We start from the raw sequence: 18,884 nt of genomic DNA, 5'->3' as shown, positions 1-18,884 counted from the left end.
CTCAGCAGAGACCAGAGCAGCTTTATGACAGCTGCTGCTGTACAGGAGTGTAGATGTTGGGTTGTTCTTTTCTTAACATTCTTTTTTTTTTTTTTAAAATAACTAATAAATGACAGGAATATAAAGCTTAGAAAAAAAGCCACCCACCTAAAGAAAGTATGTAGCAATCTGGAAAAAAAAATCTGCTATAAAAATATAATTTACATAAGAGGATAATAGTGAAAACAAAATTAGCAATTTTTCTGAATCATAAAATATTTAATAAGGTATATTTGGGGGAGATATATTGTATATAAAATTTCAGATCACAATATGAAGCGATTTGAACCCTCTCCAAGCTAGCACTGCCTTCAATGCTGTGTAGATGTATTGCCACTGATACAAGACTTACTAAAAGCATACAGTTTAACTAATACAGAAGTGGCAGTTCTTTATATGAAATATTTTTTACACAACTAGAGTGTCTTGAATACCCTCCTTAAGTGCAAAAAACACAGATCACTTTACACTAATGTAGCAACAATGCATTCATATTGTTCTCATTAGTCATTAGTAGTCAACTTGCATAAGATACAAGAAAAGCACAATGAAGCTCACAAAAATAGACTAAAAATCAGCCTGTTCTTGCAAAAAAATACAGCATAATGGAAGAAAAAGACAAAAAAGGATTATGCACACCACATAATTTGCTGTTCTTTACTCCAGCTGGCTTAAGTGCTGTTTCTGTTTTTTGCTGTTTTTGTGGGGTTTTGTTTTGGTTTTAGTTGGTTTTTTTTTGTTTTTTTTTTTTTCCTCTTTCTTTTTTTTTCTTTTTTTTTCTTTTTTTTTTGTAAATCAAACTACACGGACCAGGCACAACTATTATTCAGGAGGCAGTGTGTAGCTAAAAATTCGCTAACTTTTTGTCATCCCCATAATTTATTTTCCTCTGTCCTGAGGTAGTTACAAAAAAAAAAAAAACAAATCATAAATCAAGCATCAGCTAGGCCAGTGGGAGCTGAAGCTTTTCATCTTTTTCTTTAAAAACTATTCATTAACTGGCCCAAACTACCCTTTGATGTTAAAAGACAGCCGAGAATTAAGAGATCTCACTACACCAAAAAGATGGCTATGAGGGGAAGAGGGTGAGCTGCTTCAAAATGTGACAACATATTGAGTCCCATCAAGCTGGCTGGTCCACTGTTGAATTTCCCACGTTTATTCTCCTTAACTGTCTATAAAGTCACTGGGAGGAGTTCAGAAGGATCTGAGCACATCATCGTCCTTTACTGTAACCAGGGAAGAACTGGTCCAACAGGGTCTGCAGGATCTTGTTAGGAACCATGGTGTAGCTCTTCCCCAGGTCGTAGCGGCAGGCAGGGCAGGTGAAGACCTCAGCTCTGAAGGAGCGCTGCAAACAGCTCTAGGACAGACAAAAGAGGAGTGAATTGTGGGAATCCTCTTTTGAGCTAACAGCTTCATCAGCCAAAACTAAGGAGTTACCATAAACTAAAGACACGACTTCTTGACTTTTTCGTACTTACAGAAAAAAGAGGAAGTAACTACTAAGCCCCTTGGGGCACAACTTTGCCTATGTGACTAAAGTGATCTAAGAAAAGAACTTCGAAGCACAGAGCCTGGGAAGGATGAAAACACAACCCTGCTGATATTCCCATTAATGTCTTCCTGTGAATCAGAGCCACAACTGCAGCTGTTTTCTAGCATCCCTGTTAGACAGCAACTGTACTCCAGACATTCCCATCAAGCTGAAAGTGAATGTATATACAGGTTGTAGTGCTTAAGACACAGCCTTCATCCACCTCATCTGACAAAACTCAGTTACTCCTTAAAGACGTATTCAGAGTGATAGAGTAGTTTCTAATTAACCCAAATAATTTTCTGGTATTTACTCTGCATCCTTTCAACAACTCTTGGTTAAAATGTTACTCACTTTTACAATCTGTCTTTATTCTTTACCTACAAAAAGTTCCTTTACTGTTATTCTATCAACATCTGACTCCTGGGCTAAAACAGCTCCTAACATACCTCCTCTGATCACAGTGGAATGACAGCAATACAAAGCCCAACTCATCGCATCCGGGTTTATACTAAGCTCACTTCCACTCTTTATTACATAAAATTAAAATTACACAGCAATCACTGAAAGCAAACATGCAGCAAGTTACTGCCCAGAATTCTAGGCAGCAATTATCATCTTTCTAAAATACATTTTGGCTCCACTGTCTGCAGTTTCAGAGCCAGGAAGACAGCCCAGAGCATAACCAAGCTTCTTCTTACTTTACAGACGTTGTGGAGGCACTCTGTTGTCACTGGCTGGTAAACCAGCTCCTGGCAGCAGACACACATAAAGGATTGTTCCAGTTTCTTCAGAAAATTCTAATGTAGGGCAAAGGAATAAAAAAGACAAACTATTAAAAGGCATGCAAAAAAAACAACAACAACAAAACCACGAACAAAAGTATTTTTATTTTAATTATATATGTTATATATAAAACTATATTTCCCAGCTTTGGTAATTACTATATACATTTAAAATGTTTATGAATTTTTGTGTGATCTAAGCCAAGGAAATGATAAAATTCATTTGCCTCTGAAAATGTGTGAAATCTGTGGATTAATTCACAGGGTTCTTGTGTAACCCCGCTGTTGTTCCCTTCCCAAACTCACTTACCAGTAAGTAAAAAGATTACAGGATTACTGTAAGTTGCTAAGCTTAATTTATAAAATGATTAGACATGACTTCATTCTGCAAAGAGACTGCTTTCACTGCAGCTCTTCTAGAGTAATCTTCAAGACTCAGTCAACATTGAATTACCTTCCAGAGACAATCAGCATCAAGTATATATTGATAAGATACATAAAGGGAATTTTCATGCCCTCTGTTATCTGCATTTTGCTCACATTTACCACACCTCTACATACACCATCTTCCTTCTTCTCGCCAGAATAAAATTCTAGCTACATCTCTATTCAAATTTAATTAAACAGTTGATGGTTTCCACCAAAAAGCTGTCATAGCAGCTACCCAATGTTTGCAGTGATTCCTATTGCCTTCAGTGGCAATCAAATGGAGATCTTACTAAAACAATGGGTATGAATTTGTAGAAAAATGACTTTTCAGTAACTCAACTGCTCTTAAATTGCCATTTTCTCCTTTTAAAACCATGCATCCCTAATGCTTATCAACAATTTTCAACTGAAATTCTTTTCACTCATTACAAACGTTGAATAGAAAAGAGACAAAAGATTCTAACTTCATAATAAGAGGAAAAAAGCACTTCTAATGCTTTTTAGAAAAGAAGATCTCTACTATGGAGGTGCCAAGCTATCAACAGCAAACCCTACAAGGATTTGGTACTAGACTGCTATAATACTTCAAATCAAAGCTTTACAAATAAAAACAATGCTAGAAGCAATCTGTATTCAGCAACCGTTCAACAAGCAAATTATGTCTTAAGAGAGACCAAAGATTTCTCCTAGCACTTGTCTAAAGAAAAGTAAAAAATAAAAATCTAAGCATGCAGCAAACATACTGGTCCCTCCTTCAGAGAAGCAAGTACTTCATCCCACAGTTTCTGGTTCATACAATCTTCTCTAATCAGCCACTGCTGTTCTTGGGTCAGCTGAAAAGCTTCTCCTTTCCCTCCATCTCCCATTCTCATGGCTTTAGGTGTATTTGTAGGTTCCTCAATACCTGCTCAAGATGATGACCATCAAACACAGTAATATCTTCGTGTTAGTCTAAATTAATACAGGGGAAGGCAAAACTGATTCTAAAAGGGAATAAATGAACTACACCTGTAAAATGTGTCCATCAAATTCCTATTCAAAGTCACTTCAGCTCAGCACTGCTTTGAGCTGTAAAGTTCATTTTCCTACTGAGCTTAAAGGAAAAAAGCCTTACAAGTACTAAATAAACTCTTAGGACCCCTAGGCTGCTACTTTATTACAGAATATGCACTACAATTTACATTAGTATTCCAAATAACTTCATGCTTCTGCGAAGCTTTCATGCTATTGGCTCAATAAACACAACATGACAGACTCCACTGCTGAAAGCTAAAAAAATAAGAAGAAATACCATCATCAATTGTTCTTTTCTGGTTTCCATTACTCTGGCTGGTTGGCTCCTGTTTCACAGTTTGCTTTTTAACCTTATCTTTCTTCTCCTTACTAGCCATCGCTTCCAAATAACCTTCTGGATACTAAAATAAAAAGCACAGATTTAAAACAAAACTCACTGGCAAACAGAAATTCCCAAATATGAGCAAGACTAATTTCTAAAAGACTCTAAAACCATATGACAACATATTGAAATAATTTAAAAATAATTTTTAAAATCCTACATGATGGAAAAAAGTTTTAAAGTAGTGTCTGTTTTCCAGAAAATGTAGCCAAGTTAAAAGATCTAATCTAGACTGAACTGTATTAAAAGGAAACTGACATCTAAATCTATGCCCTTCTACTGGTGTACGTTAAACAGTGTAGCCAGCAGACTGAAGTAGTTTATCCTCCCCCTCTGTTCTGCTCTGGCAAGGCCAGGACAGAATTGTGTCCAGTCCCACGCTCTTTAGCTCAAGGCAGTCAGGGTACTTCTAGAGAAAGTCCAGTTGAGGGCCACAGAGATGTTGAGGGGACTGGAGCTCCCTGGTGAGGAAAGGCTGAGCAACCTGGGACTTCAGCCTGGAGAAGAGAAGGTCGAGGGAGGTATTTTAACCATGCTTATGAATATCTGAAGGGCACGAGTCAAGTGGATGGAGCCAGGCTCTTTTCAGTGGTGACCAGCAACAGCACAAGGAGTATCAGGGATAAACTGGAAAACAGGAAGTTCCATACAAACATGAGGAAAAACTTATTTGAGGGTGACAAAGCACTGGAACAAGCTCCCCAGAGAGGCAGTGGAGTCTCCCTCTTTGGAGATATTCAAAACCTGCCCAGAAGGTCTCCTGTGCAACCTACACGACAGAACCTACTTCAGCATGGAGGTTGGACTCAATGACCTTCAGAGGCCAGCCCCTATGATTCTATGAACTACACAAAGTTTTCCCCAAAGGCAAAGTTGAATATGATGATACATAATATGATAAACCATTGCCTTAATAAGAAAAGAAAGTTTAGTGATTTTTTCCACCTTTCACGGTGGAAAAGGCTTGAGTCCTTATGGGTTAGTTAATTTTTACATCTGAAATACAATAGCCATATGAGCTCCTCAGCTACACACAGAGAAAAACATACAAATGCACTTATCTTTTGATTTCTCAGATAGACTCAACTGTAAGAACAACTACTTGAAAAAATTATGTCCAGGAAAATTATCACTGGATTCAAACTCTTAATTTATATACATACATATATGTATATACGCACACACACACATATATATGCACAGTATTTCACAGCTACGACAGAAAACTTCCTTCTGCTTTGTTTAAATGGATTTTCCCAGTCTTTAGATAACTTTTTTGTGCGTTTTGTAGGTATCTGATTTTGTCACTGTGAAGTGCAAGAAAAAAATAGGTATTTAACATAACTGATTTCTATTCTGGAATTTGTTTACTTGAATTGAGGAAAAGAAACCAAAACAGTTCCTGAGCGATCCTGACTCGAACCTGTACACTCAGACCCAGCTTCTTTGTCCTCTCCATTCCTTCAGAAGTCCAAGGTGCAGGCTCAACATCATCTCTCCTCAGAAGATAGCGCCAAACTAAAAATCCACATTTTCCAATTTCTGGCCAATATTTCACCACCTACAGAAAAATACAGAATTTCTGCTATTACTTTACCACAAGCCAAAAGTGTGTGCATGTACTCCCACTTGCATTATTCAATAAAAAAAATCAGAAAACTAAGTCAAACGTTACTATAAAGCAGCTCTTCTACTACCTGCAAAAGTTTTTTGATTTTGATAAACACAGTGGTATCTATTTCAGATGCTGAGAAGATTCTGGGCATACAAAAAGCTACAGCACAGTTGGAAGGAGTGAGGACGCTATCTGACTTCCATTGGCAAATATCATTTGGTAAGCATGTACAGCTTACGTATTCAAGTTCATATAAACTATTACGGATTACATTCTATTAGCACTACTCTGACTAATTTCACTACTTTACAGAGTGAACTATGGCTAAAATGCTGTCTTGGAGTTAAAAGAATTCTTTAAGTAATGACAAAGAATTTACAATGTAAGACATACAAGACTTTCTAAAATTGCTCTAGGAAAATGTTATGTTGTACCTTGTAGAAACCAAAATACCTTGTAAATGCCATCATATCTGTTGCCTTCCTCTGGGGCATATTTGCTGATCCGTCGTCCCTTTGAACTACGTACCACTCTCACTGGCTTACCAGCTCTCCAGTTCTTAGACTCTGCCCCATTTTTATCATCCAGTGGAGCATCACAGTTAAGAGCCAGTGCCCTAAAAATAGATATATCAAATTGCTTCATAAAAAATATTTCTGGGAAATAGTGTAATTATATCATATCTATTTCTGATATTTATTTTGCTTTATCAAGCAGCACAGAACTTTTAAGTATAACCTTCAATAAGTGCAGAACTGATGGATGCAATAAGTTACATGTACAATTAAAAAAAAGGAACACAAAATATCTTGCTGCCAACGGCCAAGATGAAAATACAGATTATATATGTAAATGCAATAAAAAAATCCTTTCACATTTAATATCCTTCATTTTTAAAAATAACTCTTTCCTGGATAGTATTGAGAAAAGTAAGAGAAATTACAAAGAAAGGAAAACGTTATCATTATTCCCCAGTAACAACAGATTTTTAGACTTTTTAAGCACAAACATGAAAATAATGAATATAACGAAAAATGCTATATAGTAAAAAGCACCAAAACTTTCCAATAATCTCCGTGCAACTGAAGTTCCTCACACAGCATATAAACAGCTTAGAGCAGGAGTTAAATAACAGCAGCTAACTTAAGGACAAGCATTTTATCCTTCATCATTTTATGCATCATCTGTATTTCTGGGCTTGCTCAGCCTGGAAAAGAAAAGACTCAGGGAAGACTTCAGTCTAATACACTTAGATAATAGACTTTTACACAGTCTACCAGTGATAAGACAAGGAGGAACAGCGTTTAACTACAGAGGGGAAATTTAGGCTAGATGTCAGGAGGAAATTCTTTACTCAGAGGTCAGCGAGGCTCTGGCACAGGCTGCCCAGAGAGGTTGTTGATGCCCAAACCCTGAAGGCGTTCAAGGCCAGATGGAGTCCTGGGCAGCCTGAGGTGGTTTGGGGCAGCCCTGCCCATGGCTGGAGGGTGGAGCCTGATGATCTTTAAGGTCCCTTCCAGCTTTAACCATTCTGTGATTCTGTATGAAGGCCCTCTTCTAGAAACCTGTAGCAGTACAGTGAATATCTACCAGAACAAACTGCTGCAGTATCTTTGCTGCCACAATCTAATTAAACCACGTATCTCAGAACAGAAGAAACAATAAGCTGCACTGGTATAAATCCAAAATCCACACTGTAAACAACAGCAAGACAGAGGTACACAGTAGATTCTAAAAATATTTATTTTATATAAAAACAAAGCTTTAAAAAAAAAAAAAAAGAAAAATATCTGGACAAACAAAAAACAAACCTGATCTTACAAAATGGAATCACAACAATCCTGTGCACCAAAGTGCCTGAGAACTTTCATGGAAATCAGTAATGGAGAGCAGCACCTTGATATACTCCATATGAATAGCATCTGTGTATGTTTTATTTGCAGAAAGCATGCTGATGCTAAGAAGCCAAGCTTTTAATTCTATTTCTGAAAGGAATTTTGCTCTGTTAATTGAAAATGCTCGCAAACTCATTGCTTAAACCTCCCATCTTCCTTCCTTCCTTGCTGTGGTTCACATCACCTTCTCTCTCTTTCCCTTCCTTTCTCAGTATCCAATCTGGCTTTTCCTCTCTCTCTCTCTCTCTCCCACCTCTAAATGCCACCAAAAAGCCAGAAATAATTCCTCTCTACTCTGCTTGAGAGCAGCACATCACATCAAAAAGGAAGCCTAGCAAACAAATGTCTCAGTCAGTTCTAGCACCCCAGAGTTAAGTGGTCAGCTACTTAACAGACATGCACCTATATTCATGTAGCCCATTTAAAGGGCACAAAAACACTATAAGAGGATGTCTAACTAATCTCTTTGGATACAAATACTCTTTTTAAAGCATTGTTTTTTATAATGCAGCACCTTAACTCCTTATTTTTTTCCGCAATACTACAACGGAAGTACAGACTATCTAACTAGGAAAGATTTTTTTTCCAAGGGAAAATGAGCATTCTCTCTTCATACTGAATTTTCACAAATCAGTCTGATAGAAACATCTGGAATAACCTCGAAGTTCTACCCAAGAATGTTGACAAACTTCTCTAATTTAAAACAAGGCCCCTGAAGAAAACGCTGGGACAATTTCAACCAGAGACATGGCTAATGGCTGTGACAATAACACAACAGCCTGCTTCATTCAGATGCAAACGTTTCTTGAAACCAACAGAATATAATGCCTGATAAAACACCTCTTAACAGCAAGAGGCACCACTGTTTTCACAGAGTAGCATGTACAATAGAAAACAAAATAAATTTCACAGAAAGTCTGTTCTAATTAAAGAACTACAGCAAAGGTTTTGCAATACTTCCTAATTTTACTTGCAAAACTTACCTATTCATGTGTGTTAATGTCTGATCAAATGAATGCTCTCCAATTCTTTTATTGCCAGAAAGATCTCTACCTCCACTCCCAGTGTAAGTGAATTCATCTCCTCGATCCTGTGCAAGAAGGTTGGTTTTAACACTCCAAATTGAAGCAAATAAATAAATCAAAAATTTTTTTAAAAAGTGACTTCATTTGCTCATTACTCTTACAGACAAAAAATATACTCCAAGATATGGAAGCACATGTTTTCTGTTTCACTATCACTGTCCTACAATACTTGCAAAAATCTTCACTAGAAAAAATTGCCTGCCTTGAAAATAATTGACATTTACAGTAATTTTCAAAATTACTTTGAAAAATAAAACATTTATTTAATGACCCATTCTCCCAAGTGGTGAAGCACTAAGTAGAGCCTTTTTTTAGTTTACAAGAATATAGTGTTTGCAAAATACATCATAAATAGCTTGGAAAGATCAATTCAGTTTGTGCAAGGGACTGAGCTCTAATAAGACAGAGCCATGTGTACTTAAATTCAAATTAGATGCTTTAGTATATGAATAGTTTCAGCTATTCTGAACTAGTAAGAGGTTAAAATGATTCAGATTCACATTTTAAGCTGAGGCAGTTATGTAGTAGAATTCCTATAGGGAATTTTCTTTAAATTCAAGATAAATTGATCAACCTCTCTTCTGCCATCTTCTGCCACATACAAAAAGAATGATCAAAATCAAGTTATTCACTTCTTTCAAAACAGAAAGTCAGTCCACCCTGAGAAAATTCAAGAATTTCTAGAAAGATAAATTATTTAAAATGATATTTCATGGAGACACAAATTTTGTGCAAAGCATGAATCAATAGTATAAAGTAAATACTTCGTAGGAAAGTAATGTTTCCATGAATTTTTACAGTAACTTTTTGAACAACTCAGTCAATTTCTTAACAGTATTAAAATCCTGACATTATGAATCCATTGCTAGACTGTTACAGATATTTCATGGCTGACAACAGCAGAACAAAGGAAAATTGGGAATAGAAATGTTGGTTGTACAGTGCCATAAATTAATTATAGAAATTACCTAATCTGTGTAGGGAAAACCCAAAAGAAATTCAGTTGAAGCATCTCATTCCAAAGATTCATACAGATGCAAAAAAAAGCATGTGCTATCACCAAGTTGAAAAAAAAAACACCTCCCTAAACCTAACAAAAATATTGTATAAACTCTAGTTTACCCTCTCCTAAAACAGCCTGCTTATCTCCAAAATGAATCTGCAAAAACAAACAAAAAACAAGCAAACAAAACACAACTAGAATTGTGTTGCACAAGGAAAATGTATGAAACAACTTCAAAAGAATGAAAGACTAAAAAGACAAGAGGCATTTATTAAGCAAGGACATTAAATAAATTGCATTTAAAAAGATATCACAGAATTGAGTTGTTTGGTCTTTTGTCAATGATTGCTAAATAAATAATGGCAAAAGAAATGTGCACATTACACAAAGACGATTGTGCTGATAATAACAAGAACAGAGACTGATTTGTTTAATGAATATGCCCATTCTAAGAACTGAATAAGTTATTTTTGCAACGTTGAGGAAACCAAATTGACATATTGGCCAAGGTTTGTTTCTACATACAGAATTTGAATGTTATTTTCATTCTTATTTTATTTCTTACATTCAAATAAATGATTATCATCATAATAATATTATAAATGATTATCATCGTAAGAATTAACTTCATATTAGTTTTCATGCAAAATGAAGTCCTGCGGGAAACTTGTGGCTTGACAAAATGGAAAAACTAAGACTGGTAGAGTTATACTGATCCTTCAAAATTTTATGAAGGGAATAGACTGATGATACTAATATAACTAACATTTCCTTGAAAATACATGAATAGAGCAAGAAAGAATCTCAGCAAATTAGTCATTCATGATCAGAACTCATGTGACACAATGTAAAACTAGATTAAAAAATGGAAATTAACATTGCCATTGTTTAGTTAAACATCCTTTTTTTTTTTAAAAAAAAGAAATATGCTGTCTGTAGTTCTCTTCTCATAGAATTCTTTGGAAAAAAGGTCTCTGTCCTTTACCTAAGGTATTCTTACAGAAAACACTAATTTCAAAATTATTTTTCAATGTTTTTAAATATTCTTCAGTGTTTTAGAAGCAATCAAATGAACTTTGGAAAAACATGGATAGGAGCAGAACTAACAAAGGTTCTACACCCAATCAGAAAAGAAGTAGACAAATAGATACATAAGATTAGTACGACAGACATAGCTTTAATAGTCAAAACTGACTGAAAGGTTCTCTGCAACAAACTAAGGCTTATCAGAATGTGAAAATAATTCTGGATATAATGTAGGTACATATAGGACAATGAAATTCAGAAAATGATACCAGAAATGTATTTTTTAGCATTAACACCTTGTATGGAGTGGTAACTAGCAATATGGAATAACAGAAGAGGTGGACAGAAGACTGTCACAGAATACGAGCTGTTGTGCAAATTTGAAATGCCAGTAATAAGTGAGTGGTGAAGCTATTGTCCAACAGAATATGTCAAGAACACCTTTAGTATCAGAGGTAGCAAGAGTGGGTGAATAATAATTGAGAGTGAGAAGAAATATATTTGGTGTCTATTGTATAACGAGATACTTGAATTATCTCACGTTACATCTGAGTTACAAGGGTACCAAACTAGTTCGGCCCTGAAACCTCAAAAACAAGGCAGCATTTGAAAACAGCAGGTTTCGTGGTATCAGACATGAGGTTTTCAGCTCTTTATTCAATCCAGTCGACAGATAGACTCTCAGTGTAAAGGCTGTGATGAACTTATGTTGGATTCTCAGTGGTGTAAAATAGAGAGAAAATCTGCAAGAAACTGTTTCCTTGGTAACATAGCAAGGAAAGATAATACAAAAAAAATTGTTTAGGACTCAATTTCTCTCTTTCAGGAGAGTTCACACTGAATTCAAGAGATCCAGGTAAGGCTTACTATAAATAAATAATAAAGCTCTATACCACTCATATTTCTAGATTCTGTTAGTCATGATGGTCTTTACATACAATAATTAATTTAAAGCCTCAAGAAGAGAATTAAGATGGCACATTAGCAGACTGTGTAAATAGTACATAAATAAATAAGGTTATAACTCTACAATAAAACAATTTTTCAAAGTGCATTTATTTCTCAGTCTTGTAAAAATTTACACACAAGTTAACTATGTCACATTGTTGCAATTCATATAAGAGCTGCCACTCTTTTGTTCATTACATACAATAAAGCAGCTAGAAGTAAGATTTTATCAAAATTTTCATTTAAAATTTTCAAAGGAGGAAAGAAGGTACTTATAGTCTTATTTTTCTCTGGATATTCATGTAGGAGTTTCACTTCAACCTTTTCGCAAGAGACAGGTGAAATGGAAGTAAACTGAAAATCAGAATTTGGGATATGAAAGAAAAACCTGAGGAGAAATGCACCTGGGAATAAAAATTATTTCCCTTGCACCTTTGTTCAGAAAACTGCTTAAAAAAAAAAACAACCCTGACATTCATATGCACTTTTAGGTATTACTTGTAATATTTCTCCCCAACTATTCTTTTTGAAAAACAAGTATGTCACCAAGGCTAAGCCTAAATGTCCACAAAATCCATATTAACATAATACCACTTTGTTGAACTGGAAAAGGCATGCAAAAGATCCAAGTAAGTCTATTAAACAGTACTAACTGAATAATTATAGCTGCAGATATAAGAGAACATCAGTATCAACACCAAAACAAAAAACACACACAACTCGAAGTAAATAAGTATCTTCAGCATACCAACAATGCAGCTACAGTTACTGAGCATATTCTTAGGATTCACCAGGTAAGGTCCTAGAGCTTGGGTTGGGGTTGACTCAAAAGAAATATTTAAATACCCCAACACGAAGTGCCTCCTCCAATGACTGGCTCAACAAAAAGACATCTTCAGAGACAACATCTTGCAGCAGCATCAGAAGGTAGGTGCTGTTGCCAAAAATACATTACACTCCGATGCTATTTAAGCTGCTTATTTCTTTCTCCAGAGCCTTTCTCTTGGTGACTACCAGTTTCACAGGCTGTCAAAACAACAGGTTGCTTACTGCTTTATTCCTCCCCTGATGCATGATTCAAAATCCCACCTGTGGAAGAGATCTGCAGGAAGGGATGTAGCTTTATAAACATCATTTGATTGCAGAGAATGGCAATCTATTCTTAAAGAAGTGTTTGTCAATGTAATGAGAAGAAAATTGGACACGGTTACTGTTTTGTTTAGCAACACAATTGTTTTTGTTGCTCTATTTAGATGGTAACACCAAAGTAGAAAAATTTTCAGCAACTTTAGGGATGGTAATAACAGTTACTGAGACTTTCCCAAGAAGTTCTGAAAGCATCTACCAGTAGGAGTCAAGAGCCCTCAAAACTTCATTGAATCTTTCATTGAAACTTTTCATTCTTGCTTCATTAAAATAAACACATTATGTAAACAAATCCAAAGAATGAGGCATCTATCTTACTTAAAACCAATAAAAAATGTAATACGTCTATATAAAATGTAGAACTTGCACTTAATTAAAATTTTTGAATAATGCCAAATTCAGACCCTGAAAGCATACTGAAATTTAACGTAAATTACTGAAATGTGACGTAAAATTTGGCTTGACTTTTATGCTTAAGCATACACATAAGCATTCCCCCATAAATATGTGTATTTCTCCTCAAAACACTGAGAACTTCTGATTTGTTACCAGAGGTTATTCTTCTCACAGTCATGTTTGTACAAGCAGGAAGGCTCATAATCCTCTATCTTTGCAAACATTAGTGTATTATTAGACAGCAAAATCAATTCCTTAATAAACAACATACCACTTCATCTTCAAATCCTCCAGCTAATACAAGTGAATAGGCTCCATCATTACTGCGTCCATGAATTCCACCCACATGTGGTCTGTGAACACCTGCTTCGCTCACCTGGTAACAGAAAAAAGCAGTTTCTAACATTTTTATCCAACTAATCAGTCATCTACAGTCATTTTAACAACGATCTTTCAGCTTAAAAAATTGTATAGGTGTAAACAGTTAATGTAAAACTGCCATTAAAGGTGATAATTTCATTTGTTTTTAGTGAAGAAAAGCCAAAAGTAAGGTCACCTAAAAAACGGAAGGACAACGTACAGCAGTAGTGACACTGGAAGCTGAAAATACATACTTTCTTCTCTGGGAAAATCTTCCATTATTCTTTCCGTAAGCAGTATTTAAGATTGGACTTACTATTACAGTCCATTTGCAGAGTCATCTAGAAAAATTCAGTGAAAATGGAGATCTGCCAGTTTGGTAACATTACGTATCTGTTTATTACGGAAAGTCACAGTGACCTATGTAAAGATCACTGCGTCAGGTACCACTGAAGTAATATGCTACCTAGTAATTTGTGACCAACTCAAGGAATACTATCACACAGCCTAATGAAAGAGAAGAAGTCACTGCTATAAAGTATAGCTCATATCCAACCAGGATTAATCTCAGGTTATGAATATGCAACTAACCTGCAACCAGACCACCTGAGAGCTGCTGTTGTAACATAAACCTTCAACATCAGTAAAGCCTGCTGGGATACACTTCCCACAGAAATTCATGTACTAACCATATCTTTGCTACTTTCAAATTACATTTTAAAAACTCTCTGTGAATTAAGAAGGGGACAGCATGTTAAATTACATGTTTTCTCAGTATATTATGCAAATTTACAATTAATAGAAATAAGACACACAGCAGAAAAGCAATTACGATCCTCCTTCATATCTGCCCATACTCCTTCAAATCTAGGTTTCATCTGTTTCTGATTCCATCCCTCTCAATCCTATAACCTTTTATCCATTCAATATACTTAAGCAACTTCTTTAAGAGTTTACATTCTTTTGGTGCAGTCTTGCACATTTATCATACTACAACAGATCAGATAAAATGTCCAGATGGCAAAAAATACTGTTTCTAACAACAGATAAGAGAAGGCAGCTGTGCACAGTATGAAAAATATGCACGGATACAATGAATGATACTTCCTTGTACAATTTCTCAGCATCTAGCTGTCTGTGGCTCTGGCTTCCTAAACTACTTAAAAATTCTCGAATCATAGTACCTAAGAGAGAAGAGTACTGCTTGTTTTATGAACTTCAACTAGCTTGTTTCATTTGAGTCAGGCACCTGATCTTTTTTGCTCTGATGACCCCTCTTCTGTATTACAGATGTATGTATATTGTTCCATAATTATGTCTTTCATACTGTACAAACTTCATTTCACAAACTTCATCCTCCACTGCATCATTTTAGCTAACTTCACACATGAGAAGTCTTTTAGCTGATTTTAAATCATTCAATTCCATAATAGTTCTGACTGCTGCTGCTGATAGTATCTGCTGTTTTCCTAGTCCTTCCTTTCATCATATTTTAACTCTTGATTTACTTTTTTTTTTTTTTTTTAAATCATCACTACTGAGCATTAAGATGGCATATTTTCAAAACTAGCTATTAAAAGATTTTTCTCCTAAATAATAATGATGACAGTAGCTGGAAGCCCAACACAATTCATATGAAGTTAAAACTGTTCCCCATCCCATGCTTACTACGCACAACAACTTAGAACTCTCATCTAACTTTATCAGTTATTTGATAATTTTTCCAGAATATTTATGTGCATGCTGATTAAAAAGGCCTCACTATCGCGATCCTCCTTCCTGCTGTATCAAACATCCTTTCATTTGTTCCTCCCTCCCTTCTTTCATTTCCGGGATTTATTAAATTAAATCTGGGTTTCTGTTAGATGATTCACCCCAAAGATAAGTTCTGGTAAGTAATTCATGCCAAAGATGCTCTTCAGATGCTCTCTCCAGAGGCAATACTTTTTTTTTTTTCCCTCTAGGGAAAAGAGAGTTTGTGTCATGAAAAACGAAGCAAATAAAAAAAATAAAGAAACTACAGACTCTAAAATCTCATGGATCTGCTGAGACAAACCTATTTCTCATAAAAAATACAGGTCATGAGAAATATGCAAGTGCAATTTAAATGCCTATGTAGAAAACATTTAAATCCTTTATTTTTTAGAGTAAGTAGAATGGTTTAGTTTGTACAAAAATTAAATGATTATGTAAAAGTGATAATTGCTCTCTGCTCTCTGTTACAACCACATAGATACACAAAATCATCTTACTTTGCTCCAGTTTCTGGCAAAAGCAGTTATCTAATTCTGTTCCTTTTTCCAACTAGCACTAGAATCTGAAAATGATCAACTTTTGTGTCATCAGTGGAACTTCTAACAGAAATATGAACTCAAAGCTTTAGTTACTGCTCAAGCAGTGAAAAAACTTGGTTTTGAGATTTTCAGTTTGCATAGTGGACTTCAGAAGCTTCTTGTTATCTGATTTTAGAAACCTCCCTTATTTATGAAACCATGCTTAATCTAGAAACTAGTAAAAATATAACTACTTTAATTCCTTTCACAAACAAAACAACAAAAAAAAATACAACAAAGAAAAACTGAAAACACAGAGAGGTCAACAAAATATCCCAAAGAATGAAAATGGCATAATGGCATTTACTTCTTAATCAATTACTTGTCTGTTAAAATCACTGGGATAATGAGCAGAATAATTTTACAGTACAAGACTAATTAATAACAATCTTTGTATTAATGGTAGCATTCACATTAAGGTGAGAAAGAATCAATTAGATTAGTTTTCAATTTCATCATTCTGGTTTCTATAAAGAAAAGAAACTAAAAACTGTTGCCATGAAAATACGCGCTGCAAACCTTATCAGCCTTAAAACTTGCACAATCTCCCAAATCCTGAATTCTTCAGACAGTATGAAGACACCTCAACTGGAAAAACACTCTGTTAAGTGTTTTCTTCTAACAAAAACATTTCTCTTCTTCTCATAAGAAAGCAGGTGATGAAAGATTTAAAAAACAAATCAGGAGAAGCTTGTCATGCTCCTCCTTATATACAGAAAAAAACCCACCTCACTATTCTTCCAGACAATATGGAAAACACTCAGTTACCATCTACAACACATGCAAGAGACAAAGAATTAACTGATTTTGAAAATGAAGAACTATCCATTTCCTGACCAAATCAGTGAAAAATCAAAAATAAATTAAAAACTGGAGATAGCAGATAAGACCACAGTAAAGTCTGTAGTTACTGTAGGACATCTCAAAACCACAAAAACCAGCAATGGCAAAAAAAAAAAAGTTGATTCTTCCACCCCTTTTTCATATAAAGAACACACATATACATGTATGTATTTATATTTATTTGTATGTATACAAATGAAGTGCCTATCACCATACTGATAAACATTCAGTCTCTGTGTATTGCCACAGTAGTTCTATAACCAGCATGTGAAATGGACTGGGAAAATTAACTGCCCTTTCAGCCCAGGTGACATTATTTTTCAGTCAGATTTTTTACCCATCTAGTTTACCATAAACCCTAATAAATACTTGCAACAGAAAACAAGTACATAAGAAGTAGCAAATTGTGATTGATCAGATCATTATCTAGCAGTATGGACTTATGTTGGTTTAAGACGTTCACCCACTTAAATGAAGAGTTGAACATAGTTACGTCTGAACAACAACAAAAAAACCACAAATCAGAGTCTATTTACAGTTATATAATCTACTATTTTTGAAATCCACAGCCTAAATCTCCAAATGGGATAACAGTTCACTAATGTCCTACTTTGAGTTTTAACAGGTAAAATTTATCTATCCTAATTAAAACAGGATTCAGATATTTTGAAAGACTACTTGTTAGCTGTATTGTAAAATCAGTACACTTCTACTACACTACAACTGTCATCACTTCCAGTATTGTAATATATTTGCTTTACTTTGTCCTGGCTATCAATTTAAACTTCTGTTAAGGTCAAACTCACATATTATTATTCTTAATTCAGCTACAGATAACACTGAAACAACATACCTGAACTCTGAACTTCCAAGTTGTCCCAACAGGAACACCAGGTATGGGCCCATAATGATTTGAAGGAACAATAGTGCATTCCTTAGTGCGACCAACACAGGCCATGCCCTAAAAATACATCCAACAGAATGAATTAGGACTATAGTATTGAAGCTTAGTTGCAAAATGAGAGGCAGATGTCAGGAAATCTAATCAGTAAAGACATACATTAAAATGCATTAAGAATTGTTAAAAGGAATGTTTTAAGTAATGTGTTCTTACAGTTTTTTGGGGGGATTGGGAGTCGTTGTTCTTTTTGCTTTTACCTCTAGTCAACTCAATAATTCTTCCACCTCTTCAGCTGTCAATAGACAGTGGGCAGGATTCAACATTGTCTTATCGTCTGTGCAATCCAGTACTGAATTTTGTGTAGTGCATATACAATTACAGATGTAGCACATACATGAACAATTAGAGTAATAGCTATTTCTAAAATACACTCTACCTTGCCCCAGTCTCTCTGGCTTTCAGTACTGGCAGATGGCATCTTTGCTTTCTTTTTACTCTGTTTGAGCTTTTCTCCAGCCTTTACAACTTCATTAGAATCATTTTTGCAGGAAGGACAATACCTAAAAAAACGGTTTTAGTAAATTCTCAATTACTTCATAATAATGGCAATACATTTCCTGTAGCCAAAATAGTGTCAATCGGTTTATCTTGACTGAATATTTCAAGCTAGCAAATATATACCACTCTCAAGCAGCTAAAGCCTGCAGAAAAAAGAGAACCCAACATGAACAAACACTGTCAAATTTAAAATAGGGCGTTTCAGTATTTCTGAAGGTAGAGTGTTAAAGGCAATAATTTCTCTATTCTTTCTCACATGATGTGTGAGATGTCCCATGTTTCCTGTATTCTCTCTTCATTCTGTCCCCTCTTGTTCAGGCCATGTAAAGAAGATAGGCACAATTAGACTGTGCTGCTGACCAGTGGTTATGGTTTGTTTGTATTTCCTACCCACTCTACCCTTATTTTCTGCTTCTACTGCCATACATTTCATTATAGGCAGCTAAATGTGAAATAAAGCCAAGAAACTCTGAAATGTGTAGACAGACACACACACGGATACACAAACGCACACACGCTCAATCCTACCCCACAATGCCTAAGGCACTTGAAATATAGCACTGAAACTTATTCCAACTAAAACAAAGCC

General features: G+C 35.3%; 1 protein-coding gene across 3 annotated transcripts in view; it reads right to left on the bottom strand.

The window, feature by feature from the left end:
* Positions 1 to 237: 237 nt before the first annotated feature.
* The window catches only part of UHRF2 (ubiquitin like with PHD and ring finger domains 2), a 74,416-nt gene continuing 55,769 nt past the window's right edge, over positions 238 to 18,884 (bottom strand). Inside the window, exons 7-16 of one of the 3 annotated variants that reach the window (XM_042877417.1) lie at positions 18,174 to 18,297; positions 17,690 to 17,797; positions 13,572 to 13,676; positions 8,680 to 8,786; positions 6,255 to 6,417; positions 5,610 to 5,747; positions 4,082 to 4,205; positions 3,534 to 3,694; positions 2,278 to 2,376; positions 238 to 1,402 (exon numbers count right to left, since the gene is read on the bottom strand). In XM_042877417.1, coding sequence (XP_042733351.1) covers positions 1,256 to 1,402; positions 2,278 to 2,376; positions 3,534 to 3,694; positions 4,082 to 4,205; positions 5,610 to 5,747; positions 6,255 to 6,417; positions 8,680 to 8,786; positions 13,572 to 13,676; positions 17,690 to 17,797; positions 18,174 to 18,297 — 1,276 coding nt within the window. In that variant the 3' untranslated portion in view covers positions 238 to 1,255. Of the gene's footprint in view, positions 1,403 to 2,277; positions 2,377 to 3,533; positions 3,695 to 4,081; positions 4,814 to 5,609; positions 5,748 to 6,254; positions 6,418 to 8,679; positions 8,787 to 13,571; positions 13,677 to 17,689; positions 17,798 to 18,173; positions 18,298 to 18,884 lie in introns of those variants that run through there. The other 2 variants (XM_042877418.1, XM_042877420.1) reach the window with 2 other exon arrangements.

Source organism: Lagopus leucura, unplaced genomic scaffold (genome assembly GCF_019238085.1).
Source record: "Lagopus leucura isolate 7727_CA_CO unplaced genomic scaffold, USGS_WTPT01 Super-Scaffold_100018, whole genome shotgun sequence".
NCBI classification, from domain to species: domain Eukaryota; kingdom Metazoa; phylum Chordata; class Aves; order Galliformes; family Phasianidae; genus Lagopus; species Lagopus leucura.
The sequence above is the reverse complement of the archived record's forward strand: the minus strand, read 5'-3'. Positions and strand labels throughout refer to the sequence as shown.